This window comes from Caretta caretta, chromosome 6 (assembly GCF_965140235.1).
Source record: "Caretta caretta isolate rCarCar2 chromosome 6, rCarCar1.hap1, whole genome shotgun sequence".
In the NCBI taxonomy this organism is placed as follows: domain Eukaryota; kingdom Metazoa; phylum Chordata; order Testudines; family Cheloniidae; genus Caretta; species Caretta caretta.
In genome coordinates, this window is record NC_134211.1 from 69,019,809 (window position 1) to 69,036,796 (window position 16,988).

Sequence of the window (16,988 nt, forward strand, 5' to 3'; positions counted from 1 at the left end):
TGGTATAACACACATCAAAGCTGGTCAGGATCTTATGGGCTGCATGTTTGGAAAACCTTTTGCTCTCCTTAGGTGAAAGGCACTAGAAGTACCATCATTTTCATTTTTCCTCCAAGGCAGGGGAAAGTAGGGTTGTCCCTAACCCCAACAGGCTCTGCTCCACCTGACTGGATTGGCAGTTGGGCAGATAAAAACCCCATCACATATTCATGAGCGTATGCAGATTACCCTACAGCTGCTTTAAACTGGACTTTTCTGGAAATCTCCCAGTTTTGCTGTGGCACCACTGTAGCGCTCCTAAAACTAGTAACAGTAGAAGCGCTAGCATCAACCATGGTGGCACAATGCCAGTAGACGGTGAGTAACCCTGCCATGAGTGACAAGAACACTAACAGTCAGTCTACGCTACCTCTGAGGTGGAACCTGCACTGCCACTTAAGCAATGGCAGGAGGTTTCTCTAAAACCCTTAATGTGGACACAAGCTGTGAATGCTAAAGGTGAACCTAGCTCCGTTTTAAATGATGCTGTCGAGTCAATTTGAACCCAAAGTTTAGATAGAATCATAGACTTTAAGGTCAGAAGGGACCATTATGATCGTCTAGTCTGACCTCCTGTATATTGTGATGTTGTGTATATTAAAGCTTTTATAAAGCCAATCAGTAGACGTGTTTACATTATTTTTATTTCATTTTAATTTCAATGGAAACAGTTAATTTTAGAGGAAATAAATTCCCCTGCAGTGTTTATAACCTAGACACTGAATGGAAACCAGAAATGAAGCTGATTAGGAACTGACTATAAACAAAAACAAAACTGACTAGCACATTTTCATTGTCCAAGCTGAATGAAATGCAGAAAATGAAACCAAACATAAATGTTGAAAAGCAAATTAGATAAGCAGCAGCATTGCTTTAGGCCGATGTAGAGTAGCTAGGATGATACAGAATGGACAATCTGATCTGTGACAGTTTGCAGCCACCTGCCAGGTCCCCATCCAAAGAGACCACTGTGACAAGGTATGTCAAACCCAGAAGGCTGCTGGCATGTTTTAGACCAGTGCCCAGGAAGAACTCTATTCTCATTACTAAAAAAAGCAGAGTTGTACCTGAGGGCTGGGGACTGGGAGAGAAAGCGAGAAGAAATGCTGATATTTTCAGTTCTCTCCAGGGTCCTACATGATCCACCTATGGATTCAGGAGGAAATGTGTAAATTATACAACAAGATGCAAACATTAGGACAAATGAAGTTTTTTCAGATGAATTCTAGAAGGCGCTACTCCATTTCAGAGGAGATGTAAGAACTGCTTGAGGCAATAAGACAACACAGAGAATTAATTTTATCTCCTGCTGCCCTTTTCTATTCTACTCAGAACATCACAATTCCCCAGCCTCAAACTATACTAAAAGAAAGAAGGGTTTCCTAAGGACATTGCTCTTCCTTTCCCCATAGATTCTTCTTATCCTGTATCTAGGCTTGTGGGAGAAAAATAGACCGCATGCAGGGACGATGCTAGCTACAATCATTATCATGACTAGCAAGCCACTCTGATCCCTGAAATGACTGATACAAACTAAATATCTCTTTTTCCAATTTGATGTCCTCATTCTCACCCTCTGCCCTGCTTCTCATCAGTCTTTTGTGATGTTTGCTATGCAAATATGCACCACTAGAGGCCACCCCATCTTATTATACAGATGGACACACTTACCACTTAATTCATTTACACGGCAAAGCTAGAGATGGGACAAGAGAATGGGACTCCAGATCCCAGGGACAGTGCTTCACCAGGTCAACAAGAACAGTTTCACAAACCCAGTGTTTCTCAACCTTTGTGTGCTGGTGACCCCCTTTGGACTTAAAAAAAAATTCGTGACTCCCCACCCCTACTAAGTCTTGAAAAGATAGGGGACTGAAACTGCCGAGCCCCAGCTCTGCGGCCTGGGGCTGGGGCTGAAAGCCCGAGCCCAGGACCCCCTTAAACCCATCCCACAACCCACCTGGAGGTCACAAACCCCAGGCTGAGAAACACTGCAGTAATCCAAGAAACAAGGATTCCTTTCTATAGCCACATTTCCTTACACACATTCAGACACCCTTTTCTTTAGGGCCTTTCTACTTTGCTTTACCTCTACCACCTTCCCACCACACACAGGCAAAGTTCAGCAGTTGTAAAGTGTGAGCCACAGCAAGACAGAACCTTTGGGGTCTACTTGGTTTTATAAAGCAGACGGGTCTGGAGCTATCAAAATCTCATCAGGGAGAAAGTTCTTCCACTTGGTTTGAAGGTGTACCTTTTTCACCACCATTGACCAGAGTCTCGAAATGCTGCTTGAGGAACTTCTCCTGATCTGGAGTTTTGGGGACCTCTCCCTCCAGCATGCTAGTGCCTGCATCCTCCTCGTCCTCCCCATCCACCTGTTCCTCCAGGTCTGAGACGCCATCCACACTGAGGGGCTCTGTGCTCTCAGAATCTGGAAGGATGTGGCAAATAATGTACAGTCACAATAATGTCTGCATCCCGGCCACAACTGAACATCATTCTAAGAAGCAGTTACTCATGAAGGTGGCACATTAAGGACTAAGGTCAGAGCACACGCAAATCAGCATTACTGCCATTAGGATGCAATTCCCAGATGTACAATATTACACAGGCAGCACAGCCCACAAGGACAACAGCACAGAGTGGTCTGACTGTGCAGGTAGTTAAGGGAGCAGGCAGCAATCCACTTCACCCCCTAACCCTTCTCAAATGTATTCAGGGAAGTGCATAATCAGAAGTACCTGAATCTTTTTATGGTAATACCAGGGTGAGCTTTACTTTAATAGGAAAGTAGCATCATCCTAGCTCCCCAAAGATCACATCACGTCTTTGAGTCCAGTTTGCCACCAAGCCCGGCAGTGAACGATCCCAGTAAGTTTCGGCAGCGTTCCATGTGGTGTGAAAATGGGCTCATATCATGTATTGACATCTCACCTTCATTTGGATGATCTGGGCTGGAGAGGCGACTGCTACTGTAATCTACAGAGCAAGCACTGTCAGGACTGTGCTTATCAGGGCATCCGTTGCTGTGGTAACCTCTAACTAGCTTCCCGGGGGGCAGCGCTTTTACCTGGAACTCACTACAAGAGAGACAGGAAGAGTACAAACTAGAAGAGTTAAAGATTATAATTTTTATTATAATAATTTAATTATAATAATCCAGTTAAATATTATAATTTTTAGAGTCCTTACCTGTGTTAGTAACACCTTTGATTATTAAGGAAAAAAAAGTCATTTAAAAATTAAGTTTATTTCTTTTACCATTTATACAGTTTATTTTTGCATTTCATTAGGCTTGGACAGGAAAATCAAACTGGTCTGTTTTACTTTCTGGTTATACTCAGTTTCATATTTTGATTTTCAGGCACTAACAGAGCTGCTGTGGTTGGGTTTCCAATGCTGCAAGAAAATGAATGCGCTAGTCCATTTGAAAAAAAAGAAGGGGTATTTTCCATAACATTCCTAGTCACCGATTTTGTAAACTCAATTTTTCCAGAATTTGAGGCCTAAGCCAGTGTCTGTCTTTCCACACTCTTATGTCCTGTTTCTCTGAGGGTCTTAGTGTTGTGAAATAAAGCAGATTCTGAGGACAGCAAGACTGATTTTCATCAGTGAATACTGCATGGAAGTCAGCATTAGAAGATTCGAATCCTTGCTCTTGTCCCAGCTCCACATCAACGAGCAAGGCCAATGGTATCCTTTCGCCTTATTTGTGAAGATTACAGTGATCCATTTCATGGAATACTTTGGATTCAGCCCAGGCGCTAAGATCTGACTTGGAACATGAAAGTCACCATGACAGATATTTACTGTAAAATAACTGTACGGAGATTAGCCCTGACAGCTTGCAAACGGTGTGTGCTTTGTAACATGTCCAATCTGTATCCAACACCACCACAGGCCCCCCCTTTCTAACATGCTGGAACTGCACATGGGCCTGCTCTGTCTAAATATTATTACTATAAAATTAAAAACATAAATAAAGAGAAACTGGGGTGCGGGCAGGCGGGGGAGGGAGGGGGATTAAAAGTTTCAGCTACATAAAGTTGGCTTGCACTATTCTTTGAGAGCTCACCAAAAACTCACAACCGTTACTCTGTAGTGGAACAGGAGTAGGGGAATTAAACAGCTCTAAGTGGAAGGAGAGGGAGTGTTATTCAGAAAATGAAATGGGGGAGTGAGGGGATACAAGGTGTAAAGTGGAATGGTCTAAAACAGAAAGGAAGAAGAGAAAATGGAAGACAAAAGGTCTTCTCAGTCTCTCTGATTCCATTTAGCTGAGGTAGTCCAGCTTCCTGCCACTATGCAGTCATCGCATGCATGTTCATTAGTTTTGTCCATCCTGGTTTTAAAATGTCCCAAACAATAGGGTTTCCACCACATCCGTAGGGTGGCCATTCCACAGCCAAATACACCTCCACCATGAGGAGGGTTTACAGCATAAGATTTTCCATTACTTAAATTCAACCCACACAAGGGAGGAAGAAAAAGACAGGTTCTTCCAACTTGTCTATTTTAAGGAGAAATTGGAGGAGTTTGCTGACATGCATGACTTGCTTGCAAGCAGAGACACTTTTACTGAACCCTAGGTTCAGCTCCCTTTAGAATCAGGAGTGCATTAGTAAAGTCCTTAACTAAACATGTCAGCATCGAGCTGACAATAAATCACCTCACCCAAGTTACCACAGCTGCAGACAAGGAAAATAATGCAGCAGTGGCTTAGCTATATACAAAAGAGATTGTTTGGTTTTTTTAACCTGCTACTGTCGGTGGGATGGATCTCATCTTGTTCAGGGTAGATTACACATTCCTCGCTCTCAAAGGGCTCCAGTTCCTGAGTGAAAACCCCCTCTTCACAAGACACAAGCTGAATCATTTGGGGTCGGACACAAGGCCGGCTGTCCTGAGGAGCTATGGAGTCTCCAACCTGGTGCAGAAATATAGAAATAGTAGAGGTTACTAGTGTATTTCCTTGACGTCCGCAGGGCATCTTGGGAGTTATACAGTGCTCACTACAGCAAAGGGTGCAATTAGAAAACAGCACTTTTTCCATGGCCCTGTCCCATCTCCCCTCCTACACACAAACATACATCCCCCATCTGACAAGGTCAACCAGCTATTACACACATTGACCTGGATTCTCCTCTCACTTAGAATCATAGAAGATTAGAGTTGGAAGAGACCTCAGGAGGTCATCTAGTCCAATCCCCTGCTCAAAGCAGGACCAGTCCCCAACTAAATCATCCCAGCCAGGGCTTTGTCAAGCCAGGCCTTAAAAACCTCTAAGGATGGAGATTCCACCACCTCCCTAGGTAACCCATTCCAGTGCTTCACCACCCTCCTAGTGAAATAGTTTTTCCTGATATCCAACCTAGACCTCCCCCACTGCAACTTGAGACCTTGTTCTGTCCTCTGCTACCACTGAGAACAGTCTAGATCCATCCTCTTTGGAACCCCCTTTCAGGTAATTGAAGGCTACTATCAAATGCCCCCTCAGTCTTCTTTTCTGCAGACTAAATAAACCCAGTTCCCTCAGCCTCTCCTCATAAATCATGTTCCCAAGCCCCCTAATCATTTTCATTGCCCTCTGCTGGGCTTTCTCCAATTTGTCCATATCCTTCTATGGATAGTAGTGGGGGGCCCAAAACTGGATGCACTACTCCAGATGTGGCCTCATCAGTGCCGAATAGAGGGGAATAATCACTTCCCTCAATCTGCTGGCAATCCTCCTACTAATGCAGCCCAATATGCCATTAGCCTTCTTGGCAACAAGGGCACACTGCTGACTCATATCCAGCTTCTCGTCCACTATAATCCCAGGTCCTTTTCTGCAGAACTGCCACTTAGTCAGTCGGTCCCCAGCCTGTTGCAGTGCAGGGGATTCTTCCATCGTAAATGCAGGACTCTGCACTTGTCCTTGTTGAACCTCATCAGATTTCTTTTGGCCCAATCCTCCAATTTGTCTAGGTCACTCTGGACCCTATCCCTACCCTCCAGTGTATCTACCTCTCCCCCCAGCTTGGTGTATCCACTTATATCAACAGCAGGAGTAACTCCACTGAAGTTAGGTACCAGCACAGAATGATCCATCTTGATCCAAGTAGTCTCTGGAGCAAGGTAATTCATTGCTTACTAGGACCTATAGTCTTCACAGGCCACCGCACTATGTTAAAGATAAACTCAATCACAGGCTGCACGGAACTCTGTGGGCCTCAGATGACATGCAGGTCAGCCATTCCTGGAACTGAGGAACCATGGCTCAATGAAGGGGAGTGTTCTAGACCAAAGGTGAGCAAACTACGGCCTGCGGGCCACATCCGGCCTGCGGGACCCTCCTGCCTGGCCCTTGAGCTCCCAGCTGGGGAGGCTAGCCCCCAGCCCCTCCCCTGTTGTTCCCCTTCCCCACAGCCTCAGCTCGCTGTGCCACCTGCACTCTGGGCAGTGGGGTTGTGAGCTCCTGCCGGGCAGTGCAGCTGCCAGTCCTGTTGCTCTGAGGTAAGGGGGCGGGGAGCAGGGGGGTTGGATAAGGGGCAGGGGAGCAGTCAGGGGACAGGGAGCGGTTGAGTGGGGCAGAGGTTCTGGGAAGGGGGGGTCAGGGGATGGGGAATGGGGGGGGGTGGATAGGCGTGGGAGTCCCGGGGGGTGGGGGTGGGGGATTGCAAGGGGGCAGGGATGTGAACAGGGGGTGGGTAAGTCAGGGGACAGGGAGCGGGGAGGGGGGGTCAGATGGGGGTGGGGTCCTGGGAGGGGGCGGTCAGGGGACAAGGAGCAGGGCGGGTTGGATTGGTCAGCAGTTCTGAGGGAGGCAGTCGGGGGTGGGAAGTGGGGAGGGCGGGGTGGATAGGGGTTGGGGGCCAGGCTGTTTGGGGAGGCACAGACTTCCCTACCCGGCCCTCCATACAGTTTCAGAATCCCAATGTGGCCCTAAAGCCAAAAAGTGTGCCCACCCCTGTTCTAGACAGAGGTCACCTGGCTACCTGTAATAGATTCAAGGGAAATAAAGTGCAGGAAATCAAGCAGGCATTTACTATGTCAGGCTCAATTCCCATTGGCCAGCAGCGGTCAAAGAGCTCTAGGAAGGCTCCTGTGGAAAATCTTGGGTTTCCCATTGCCTATACGTTGAATCCACAGCCACTGTTACCTTGCTGATATGCAGAGAGAGATCAGCATGCTCTTCTCTGTCATCCCCATTGCTGGTCTGGGACAGCGAGTCTCGACTGGGGGATCGAGAGACTGAGAAAGACTCCAGCTGGCGCAAGTCCAGCATGGATTTAACTGTCATCTCTATGTTGCTGGTTGGCTGGGACCAACGGCCCCGCTGCCGGGGCATCTTGTTCATTGCAGTCTCTGAATGTTGGATCTCTGCAATCTCTTTCGCCTGGAGGAAGTCAAAAGAAAAAGATAAGAGCTTTGGAGGTAAAATTCTGGTTATGGAGAAATAGAAGAGAAAACCAAGGATCAAGTCAAAATAGCTGTCTATGCATCCTCCCGAACCCAAAGCCCCTCAGCCATACAGAAAACTTTAGTTATAAGAGGCTCATAATGTGAAGATGATCCAAGTGCACCCTCCTTGTAACAAGATTTAATTAACCAAAGAAACCAATTCAAAAGTTTTCATGTCAAGATAAAATGGTTCAGTTAAATTTCAACCTCAAGCAACATATCCTTATAGAGGCTCATTATTCAGGGCTGAAGTGAAGGAGCATGATACCAGAGGTAAAGAATTGCCCCAAGGGTCCTAAATATATATGGAAGAGTATCCAGCCTGTGTGAGCCGCTGAGAAACCACAAGACCCTCCAATATAGCTACTAGATGTATTTGTGTAAGGCGGTGTGAAAGCACACAAGTGCTGGGTCTCGTGCTATTAGCACAAACCGAGACACCGAGACTGCTGCACTCAATAGTAACAATGGGTAAAGAGGTGGATTTATTATATGTATTAGGATTTCCACCCAGATCCTTTTAACATTTTAAAAACTCTCCTTCACATCCTATCCTGCACCGACAATGGGACTTACTGACTAGATGATCCAGTACAGTTAGATCTATTCCAGGATTAATTTTTACGATGATCATGTTCTACAAAATCATAGGCCTCTGACTGCCAGATGCTGGGACTGAATGACAGAGGATAGATCACTCAATAACTGCCCTGTTCTTTTTTCATTCCCTCTGACCCATCTGGCACTGGCCGCTGTCGGAAGACCGGACACTGGGCTAGACGGACCATTGGTCTGACCCAGCATGGCCGTTCTTATCCTCTAGCCACAATCAGCACATGGTTGTGCTGGACACTTCCTCCCAATTGAATGCTTCTTCACAGAATGGCCACAGCAATGGGATTCCTGCACTGGGAGATTTCTTATTGCAGTATTCCTACCATCAATCAGAATTAGTAGTTTCTGGTCTCCATAGATACTCCTCCTTATGATGAGAAGAAAAATGTTAAAGAATTAGTGACTCACCCTCCTCATTTCCCAATGGGAGAGGCTTCTTGAGAGGGAAAGGTCTGGATCTGGAAAGAGAAAAAACTATATCAGGTTGGCATCCTGGCCAATAAGGCTATTTTATCCCCCTTTCTTTCCTCTAAAGCCTCATGGCTACTGCATTTTCACTTGTGATACCTGCCTCCAGTAATGATAACTCCTAGAAGCAGGTATGGCAGAAACCATTTGAAGACTGGATCTGGTTTCTTCAGGCTTCCACTGACCTCTGTGGCTTTCCATTGAAGAATCAGAAGCCCGAGGAGTCACTAGACTAATAGCCCCCATAGCTCTGATTGAAAACCTCTTTGGCCAACTGGAATCAGTAAGAACCCGTTGAAAATTCTCACCTGAAATTTCCATTAGGGAAGTCAGAATCGGCCTCTCTCCAGCTCAGCATAGGCAAGCATGGCTGTTGATCCCCCGTCTGCTCCCATCCCCAAAATATTCTTTTGGTATTTCTCTTCCTGCCTGCACTTGATTGTCACCTTCGCTATTCCCATGTCCCTTCTCTGCCCCATACAGCCTCACAAGTCTGCCGAGGCTCAAGTCCCCTTCCCTTTTCTCTGTTCATGCCCCTTTCCTTTCCCATTTATACCTGAGTCTCTCTCAGGGTTGCAGTTGGATTGAATTTGGAAAGACTGTAGCCCATTTAACTCATCTTCATCATTCCCTTCATCTTCACCATCTTTGTCGCTGTCTGATGAAAGCACTGGCACCGGTGATAGGACAGAGGTGGATTCGTGCCTGGGATGAAGGAATCAGAAGGAACATTACAGTACATCGTAAGAAACCCCCATACGCAACCTGGTATTCCCACTTGACACACCCATCATACAGCACAATTAGCAAGGTGTACCAATTTCTCCACACATTTCCCTGATCCTCCTGCAAAACCTGACTTTGAGCCACCGTTCAAGGTACGCACCATGCAAAGGTGCAAAGAAATAGACCAGCCCAGAGGCAGTCCAGCATGTTCATGTGTTAGGAAGAGGTAGAGAATCCTGATTAGAAATGCACTCACTAGAGCTGAGCAAAGTAAAACTGTAGTTTCATCTTCCAATTTAAACTAATATTGAACAGTAATACTGCAGATAGCCAAATTTAAGGTCAAGATTGTCAGGACCTATTTAAGAGAGAGAAACAATTTCCTTTGTTGGAGCATACTGTGCAACATAAACATCACAAGATGTTCCTTTTGATGGCAGTTTGACATTTGAGAAACAGACGGATATTGTTGTAAAGAGACCAGTTTGATTCCTGGATGCAAACCCAGTGACCTCGTGTGCACAGCTCATGCACCATAACATATCCATGCTGTAGTGTCAGCCTGGGGGCACACTGAAGGATGTCAAACATACCTTGAATAGATCCTTAATCAAAATGGATAAGGGAAGCATTCCTGGCATGGATCCCAGAGGCACCCCAAGCATAAAGTTCCATCAACAAAGGATTTATGAGCACAAGAGACGTTTTCCCCACTCAGTCAAATTAGAGCGGAACCAAAATCAACTGAAGTAACAAAGTGCAATTAAATAAATTAAGAGCCTTCAACAAATCAGTCAGCACAGCACCCACACTGTGACCTTGCGCAAGGGAGCCCAGTGTAACATTAGCAACCTTTACAGAGGGCTGTGGGTGGATGTCAAGTGCAAGACATTCAGGAGACAAAAATAACTCATCTATCAAATACAGAAACATCTGGCTAGGGACCAAATTCTCCTGCAATTTACAAATTTCAGGCAGTACTAAAATAGGATCCTCTATACAATGATGGCACTTTAATTTCTATTTTATATGGAGATGTAGAGGGATCTTACTCACACCTTTTCAGATGACTTTCAATATTTTAGGAGTAGGGTGCAGAACAGAACTGAAAGTTTTCTTAGTAGATTCTTCCAGCAAAATGGTCCAATTGCAGATTTCCCTTCCCTGATTTATCCATCTGCGCCCGTCAGTCTCTGCATCTTTCCTATTGGTCTCCATGTCTCTCCGTTCTGTCCTTCTCAAGGCTTTGTGCCTCTTGTGCCTGAGCAGTGACATCCTGCCAGGGCTCATGCATTATAACACCTTTTGTGTATGTCCACACTGCAGCTGGGCACCAGTCTCCCAGCCTGGGTAGAGAGAGACTAGCACCAGTGGGGCTCAACCTAGTGCACTAAAAAGAGCAATGTGGATGTTCTGGCTCAGGCTGGGAGTCTGGGCTCTGAATGCTAGTGGGTTGGGTGGGCTTAAGCGTCCAAGCTCCAGCCTGAGCCAGAACATCCACATTGCTAGTTTTAGCATGCTAGCTCACGCCCCACCAGCAGGAGTCTGTTCACACGGGTTGGAGACCTGCTCCCAGCTGCAGTGTAGACATATTCCAAGTGACAGGTTTCAGAGGAACAGCCGTGTTAGTCTGTATTCGCAAAAAGAAAAGGAGTACTTGTGGCACCTTAGAGACTAACCAATTTATTTGAGCATGAGCTTTCGTGAGCTACAGCTCACTTCATCAGATGTTTACCGTGGAAACTGCAGCAGTTTCCACGGTAAACATCTGATGAAGTGAGCTGTAGCTCACGAAAGCTCATGCTCAAATAAATTGGTTAGTCTCTAAGGTGCCACAAGTACTCCTTTTCATATTCCAAGTGGTGATCCTGTGGTTTATACCACAATGTACAATTTTTTAAATATACTGGAGACAATGCTACCTTTTATCCACTGGTAGGTTTGATGGTGGTTTTTCTATTTGGTTCATCAAGGATTTTGTTGGCATTTTTTTTTTTTGTTTATCAGGTTTTTTAATAACATTACTAGTCAGATATCTCAAACTTAATTGATTATATTGTGTGTCAAGTCACGGCTACTTTTTGGGAGATTCTTGGGCATACTGGAGCTGGTGGGAGTGGGGAAGGGCTAGTAGATCAACCAGAATGGATGAAATTTACACACACAAAGCTACACCAAAAGATAGTCTCCATTTGACAAATATGGACTGACAAAATTAGTAGGGAAAGAAAGGACATATTCAAGCCTTTTCAGAAGAACGGAATAATGGGATGTAAATAAAATTTTAGAACCATGAGAGAGGTCAATGCAAACTGCACACAAGCTATCAAACACTTTATCAGGTTGGATATGTCTAATGCAACTTTAAGTCTTTGTCCTACATTATCACAACAAACCTTACTCTCTGGACATCCTTCTCTGTGCCCAACTTTATGCAGCCACTTGTGTTCTTCAGATATACTCCCATGCCTGGTCACTGTAGGTAATATTTTCAAAAGCACCTAAGTCTCATTGACTTGAAGTTTAGGTGCTTTTGAAACTTTAAGTTTAGGTGCTCTTGAAAAGACAGACTCCCAAGTCATTTGGGTGCTTTGGAAAACCTATAACCTGTAATGTCTATTTTACTTGTCCAAACCACACACCGAATCACAACCTTTATTTCTTTCGCCCATTTTGCTCTCCATACCTTCTTCCACGAACTTTGAACCCTCTTCTTGACCCTCCTCCCACTCTTCTTCCAGCAGCCCTATATGAACCCTAATCTTCCTCTCTAAGTAACAGTAAAAACAAATCTCAAGATAAGTGTTACTCACATAAAGCACATTATTTTATTCCTCTACTCTTGTTCTCCTCCCTTGCTCCCCTCATCCAGCATTTACCTTCTCTCAAATTTATCATCCAAACTTGGGTCCTGAACATGCAGCAACTCCTTCCCTGGGGGTGGCCCTGTGCCCATTTGAAGTCCCATTGATGTTAATGGGGCTCCCTGCAGATGCAGAAATCCACCAACTCAGTTACGGGATTGGGGCTTCAATTGTAAGCTCCCCGGGGTAGAGACATAGTCTTTGGTCTGCAAAATAACTAATACACCATTGTAACAATGCCATTTTGTGTTCTGAAGTTAATTCATACTTAAACAAAGGAGGCGGGGGACGGAATCTAAGAACAAGTGACTGTTCTTATAACAGACACACTTTTAAATGTTTCAACACTGAGCCTGTGCTGCTTGCCCCCTCTTACCTCAAGGACACATTCATCCTATTATAACACGCTTAGAGGTAATGGATGCAGAACACACTGGCAGTTCTGTACTTCCTCTCTCAAAAGGTCTGTGAAAGCAGACCACTTTGTAATTATCACAATGGTATTGATTAAAATGGAGTTATATTGGTGTAAAACTGGAGTAACAGTAGTGAATCAGGCCCTGGTCTTGATTTTACATCAAAAGCCTGTCACATTCCTAGCCATGGGAAATACCCAGCTTTCCTGGAATGCACCACTACCTCATCGAACATTTGACAAGGGGCTATCAATTTAGAATAAATCCAAGGACAAACGGTGCTTCTCTAGAGTACATACAAACTCTTTACACTGGTTTTAGAAGCACTAGCCAAAATTAAACCAAGTTTATCTCCTGCTATTAAAGATAGATCTTCAATAAAATCATACAAAAAGGGGATTTAAAAATACACTCTGCTAACACATGCATCTATAATCCCTGAAACTTTCCAGAGTGAGATCAGTGTAAAACCTCTCTTCCAAATAACTTGGGACCAGGTGCTTTCCAAATAATAAAACAATGTGTTCACACCAAAAATCAAAATATATTAAAAGCCTCTATGCAACTCCTAGTATGAAAAACAAAAATATCTCAAAAAAGCCCATAATGCACCAGCAATATGAAATGAGCACAGGCTACATTTCCCCATCAAATAAACAGCTCAAGTTAAATGGGGAGAACACATCAGCAATTCTCATGTCCAGAAGGAGAACCCAGAGGGATATTGCATGCAGTAGAGAAAACAGCAGCAGCATAAAAATGAAATGGCTCAAAGGAATTCATTATCACATAAGGTGGGGTGCAAAACAATAGGATTCCAGGACAATAGTCAGTGAGGCCAGTTCACAAAACTGCCAGTCGCAGCTGGATAGACACAGCATTATTTTAGATTATAAATCTTCAGCTCACCACTACCTAATCAGTGCTCTCACTTCTCCAACTTTCTGACGCTCTTTTTTTGCTCATTCACCTTGGGACACTCTCAGAACATGGAGGCATTACACCAATTAGCTGGTGAAACAGATCACCTCCCTTGCTTCCTACCAAAACTGTAAACAATACAGCTCTGAAAGGAGCCTCACAAAATAAATACGTATCCCTGGGGATGGAGCATCTTAATGCTTCTGTGGACCTTGTACCTAGACCACTTATAAGACAATACTCTTACACCTCAAGAAGCAACCCAGTTCTATACAGCCGGTTATGTGCAGATTCTGAAGGCAAAACAAGAGCAGATATTACATATCTATAAAACATGGACTCTTACTCAAGACCCTCAGCTCCTCTGCTCCACACAGTGACTCCGGATCAATGGGCTATTCCTTCAAATTCAGCCAGCAATCCAAAATGCTCTGGAACTGTCTGCCGATATCCAGTGACCACACTGACAGATCGAAACTGAAAACAAGCTGTAAGCTGACCAACCTAAAATGTTCCAGACTAGCAAAGAGGTCACCAAACAAGTTTTCCAAATTGCTTGTGCTGGTGTGGCACCCATTCAAGCCTCCAGCAAGAGAATGTGACAGAGACAAGTCTCACCTAATGCCGAATGAAATGGAGCGTCCGACACAGACTGCGCCTCAATAAGGCAAAGTTGCAGCTGCTGGAATGATAGAGAGTCTGCTATAAAAAGCACATTGCTTTACAGCTTTAGCATTTTGGCTAGAAAAGGCTGCTTCATGGCTCAATATTAAGGCATCCCAGAATAATTATTGCTTGCATGTCGGACAGGAGATACTTCAAGGAAAGGAAACCTTAGTCCATGCTCAGTGAAACTATGCACACAGACTTTCCTCCTGCCCACTCTGCTCCCAAAGGGAGGGGAAGGTTCTTGTAATTCTTTCAAACAACCAGTCTGGCAAGACCTTCATTGCTTTGGCATTTTTATATCCAGATTTTAACTCAGAGAGTCATTCGAGGAGGAAAGAGAGGGAAAACCCAAAAATCTTTATGGATCCAATTCTATTTTGATACCATGTGAGCCTGCTCAGGGCTGCAGATATTCCCCTCCGCCACCCCGCTCTCCCAAATTAATGTCCGCACATAAAGCCACATATTTTACACTGAACTGATCCACAGACCTAAAAGCCCAGACAGTCCTCCCAGCTGAGTTTGTTCTGTTTGAAACTCAGAGCTCAGTACTTGAGTACCATTGTTCAGAGGAGGATCACTGGATAAATTTAGATCTATTCCAGAGTTTCCAGTTTGTGGGGTTTATTTTTAGACACATTTTGTTTACTGTAAGAGCAAAAAAATCTGACTAGCCAGCAAAAGTCATTCCTTTGGAATGATATCTTTTAAAAGTGACCCTCCCTGAAACTTCCGCTCCTGGGGCTAAGTTAACAATGAATACAGCAGATCTTTAGGACCTACCAGTGCTTTTCACAAAAAAAAAAAAAAAAATCAACACTGCAAAAAACATATAAATGGCAGGTATTTTTCAGTATGTACCTTGCATAAATCTAGCAGCCAATTTTTGACAGGGTGGGTTTTTAATATAGACCTAGAGTTCTCTAGCCATAAATTACCAAGTTCTTCTTGACAGGATGTTATGTACCTGTCTCAGTATTGCTTTGAAAAGTAGATTTCTGACACCATGTTCAGCTTTAATAAAAGAGCTGTGACATTCAGTACAGATTACAACACAGAATGAAGCGATGCTGGATGTACCCTGCCATTAGATCATAGAGAAGGTTTTAAATCCAAAAATCCAGAGATGCAGAACAAGCAGTACAAAAAACCAGTGTAAAGCCAACAAACAACAAAAGCAAGAGAAGCTGAAAAAATACTCTTGATGAGGAATAAGAACAACCTCCTGCAGTAAACCCAAGTCCACCTTTAAATGTCCCACACAAACTAATATCTAGCCCCCACAACTGTTCTCCCTCTCTGCACCCCTCACCTGATAAGTCCAGCTGTCTTGTGTGGTGGTGATTTCTCCACCTGCTTCCCTCTTTGCTTCATGTCAGCTAGCCGCTGCCGCATGCTGATGGTCATCTCAGAACTCAGGCGCCAAATGAAGATACAGCTGGAAGTGAGGAAAGAGTGAACAAGTTACGTTTCCTTTCAGTCCAGTGTCATTAATATTCTCCGTCAGTGAGGCTAAGAGTTTCCTTTCTGGTTTTGGGAACCAGCCTAAAGGGAGAAGACAGAGCCCAGTGGGCACAACTAGAGTGCATGGTACTTTGGAGACAGACATGTAAGGAAGCTCTTCTCCCACCCCTGGCCAGACCACATGAAGGCTCTCCAGCTGCAGGGACTTTTCTGTTGACAAAAGATGCTCTGAAGCTCCTCTTCTAGGGATGTAGGTAAGATTTTGTATATTTGTTAACTTTTGTATATAGCACCTAGACGTTACGGCCGTAAGTGCTAAAAAACCCTTTAAAGACACAAAAACTATGGGGCTTCTCAGGCTGGGGAGCATCGTATCCTCACAGCATGTCCAATTAGCAGGGAGTAAAATGACCTGCATTTCACCGATGTTCAACCTCTTCTCAGTGCTGAATGATCCTCCCCTCTCCCCCGCCCCCCCCCCCCCCCACTAATCCGCTGGGTCTAATTATACAGAGATAGAAACAGGGAAGAAATGGTACTGTCATTAACAAAGGGCTACACTCCTTTTGGTCCTAAGCGGGATTTAGTAGGGTTCCTAGATCCCATCAAATGCCAGCAAGCTGGTATTCCAAGGGGGTGGTTGTAGCCTCCTTCCAGGCTACAAAGAAGTTCGCTTTGAACTGTGACTATGACTTTTTTAAAAAAATCCTGTTCTTCTTATCTCAAATCAGAGGCGCTTGCAACCACCACTGCAAGCACTGGTGCCCCATGATTTTTCTGGAGGCACAAGTTGGTCACATTTTTAAAGTGACAGCACTTATATGTCACACCTAGTTGCAAAGGTTATGATCTAGTATAAACTTTGTAGAGGGGAGCCCAGCCTATGAAGTTTGGATCTAGATTCAAGCTTTCCCAAAGTTTACACAGGATCCAAACACACACTAAGGTTCACCTGATAATGAACTGATGCCAGTACCGTCTACGGAGCATAGGTGTAACAAGCAAGAAAGATGCAAGAAACATTGCTAAGTAAGTGGGGAGCCCATTCTACACAACCTGAAGTTTCCAAATTTCCTAGAGTGTAGCCTCATGTAGATGCCATTAGGGTAACACAATCCTATAAAAAAATCTTGGTACTTCTATGTACTGATGACTAGCTGGTTGAAAAAAATGTTGACAAAACTTTTCCCCATCGAAACATTGATTTCAACAAAAGTTTCATTAGGAAAGTTTCTCAGGTCCTCAATGGAATTTCTGGTAGTTGGGGATCTCACCTGAGATGTGGGAGCCCCAGGTTCAAGTCCTTGCTCTACCAGATTTGGATCGGGGACTTGAACCTGCATCTCCCAGGGAAGTGCTC

At 44.5% G+C, this 16,988-nt stretch overlaps 1 protein-coding gene across 4 annotated transcripts in view; it reads right to left on the reverse strand.

The window, feature by feature from the left end:
- The window catches only part of MAPKBP1 (mitogen-activated protein kinase binding protein 1), a 123,384-nt gene that overhangs the window by 11,972 nt on the left and 94,424 nt on the right, over positions 1 to 16,988 (reverse strand). For 3 of the 4 annotated variants that reach the window (XM_075129689.1, XM_048854331.2, XM_048854329.2), the window contains 8 exons: positions 15,477 to 15,602; positions 9,125 to 9,273; positions 8,509 to 8,558; positions 7,184 to 7,420; positions 4,800 to 4,969; positions 2,977 to 3,122; positions 2,294 to 2,473; positions 1,107 to 1,185 (listed from right to left, as the gene is read on the reverse strand). In XM_075129689.1, the coding sequence (XP_074985790.1) occupies positions 1,107 to 1,185; positions 2,294 to 2,473; positions 2,977 to 3,122; positions 4,800 to 4,969; positions 7,184 to 7,420; positions 8,509 to 8,558; positions 9,125 to 9,273; positions 15,477 to 15,602 (1,137 nt within the window). The remainder of the gene's footprint in view (positions 1 to 1,106; positions 1,186 to 2,293; positions 2,474 to 2,976; positions 3,123 to 4,799; positions 4,970 to 7,183; positions 7,421 to 8,508; positions 8,559 to 9,124; positions 9,274 to 15,476; positions 15,603 to 16,988) is intronic. The other variant, XM_048854332.2, reaches the window with a different exon arrangement.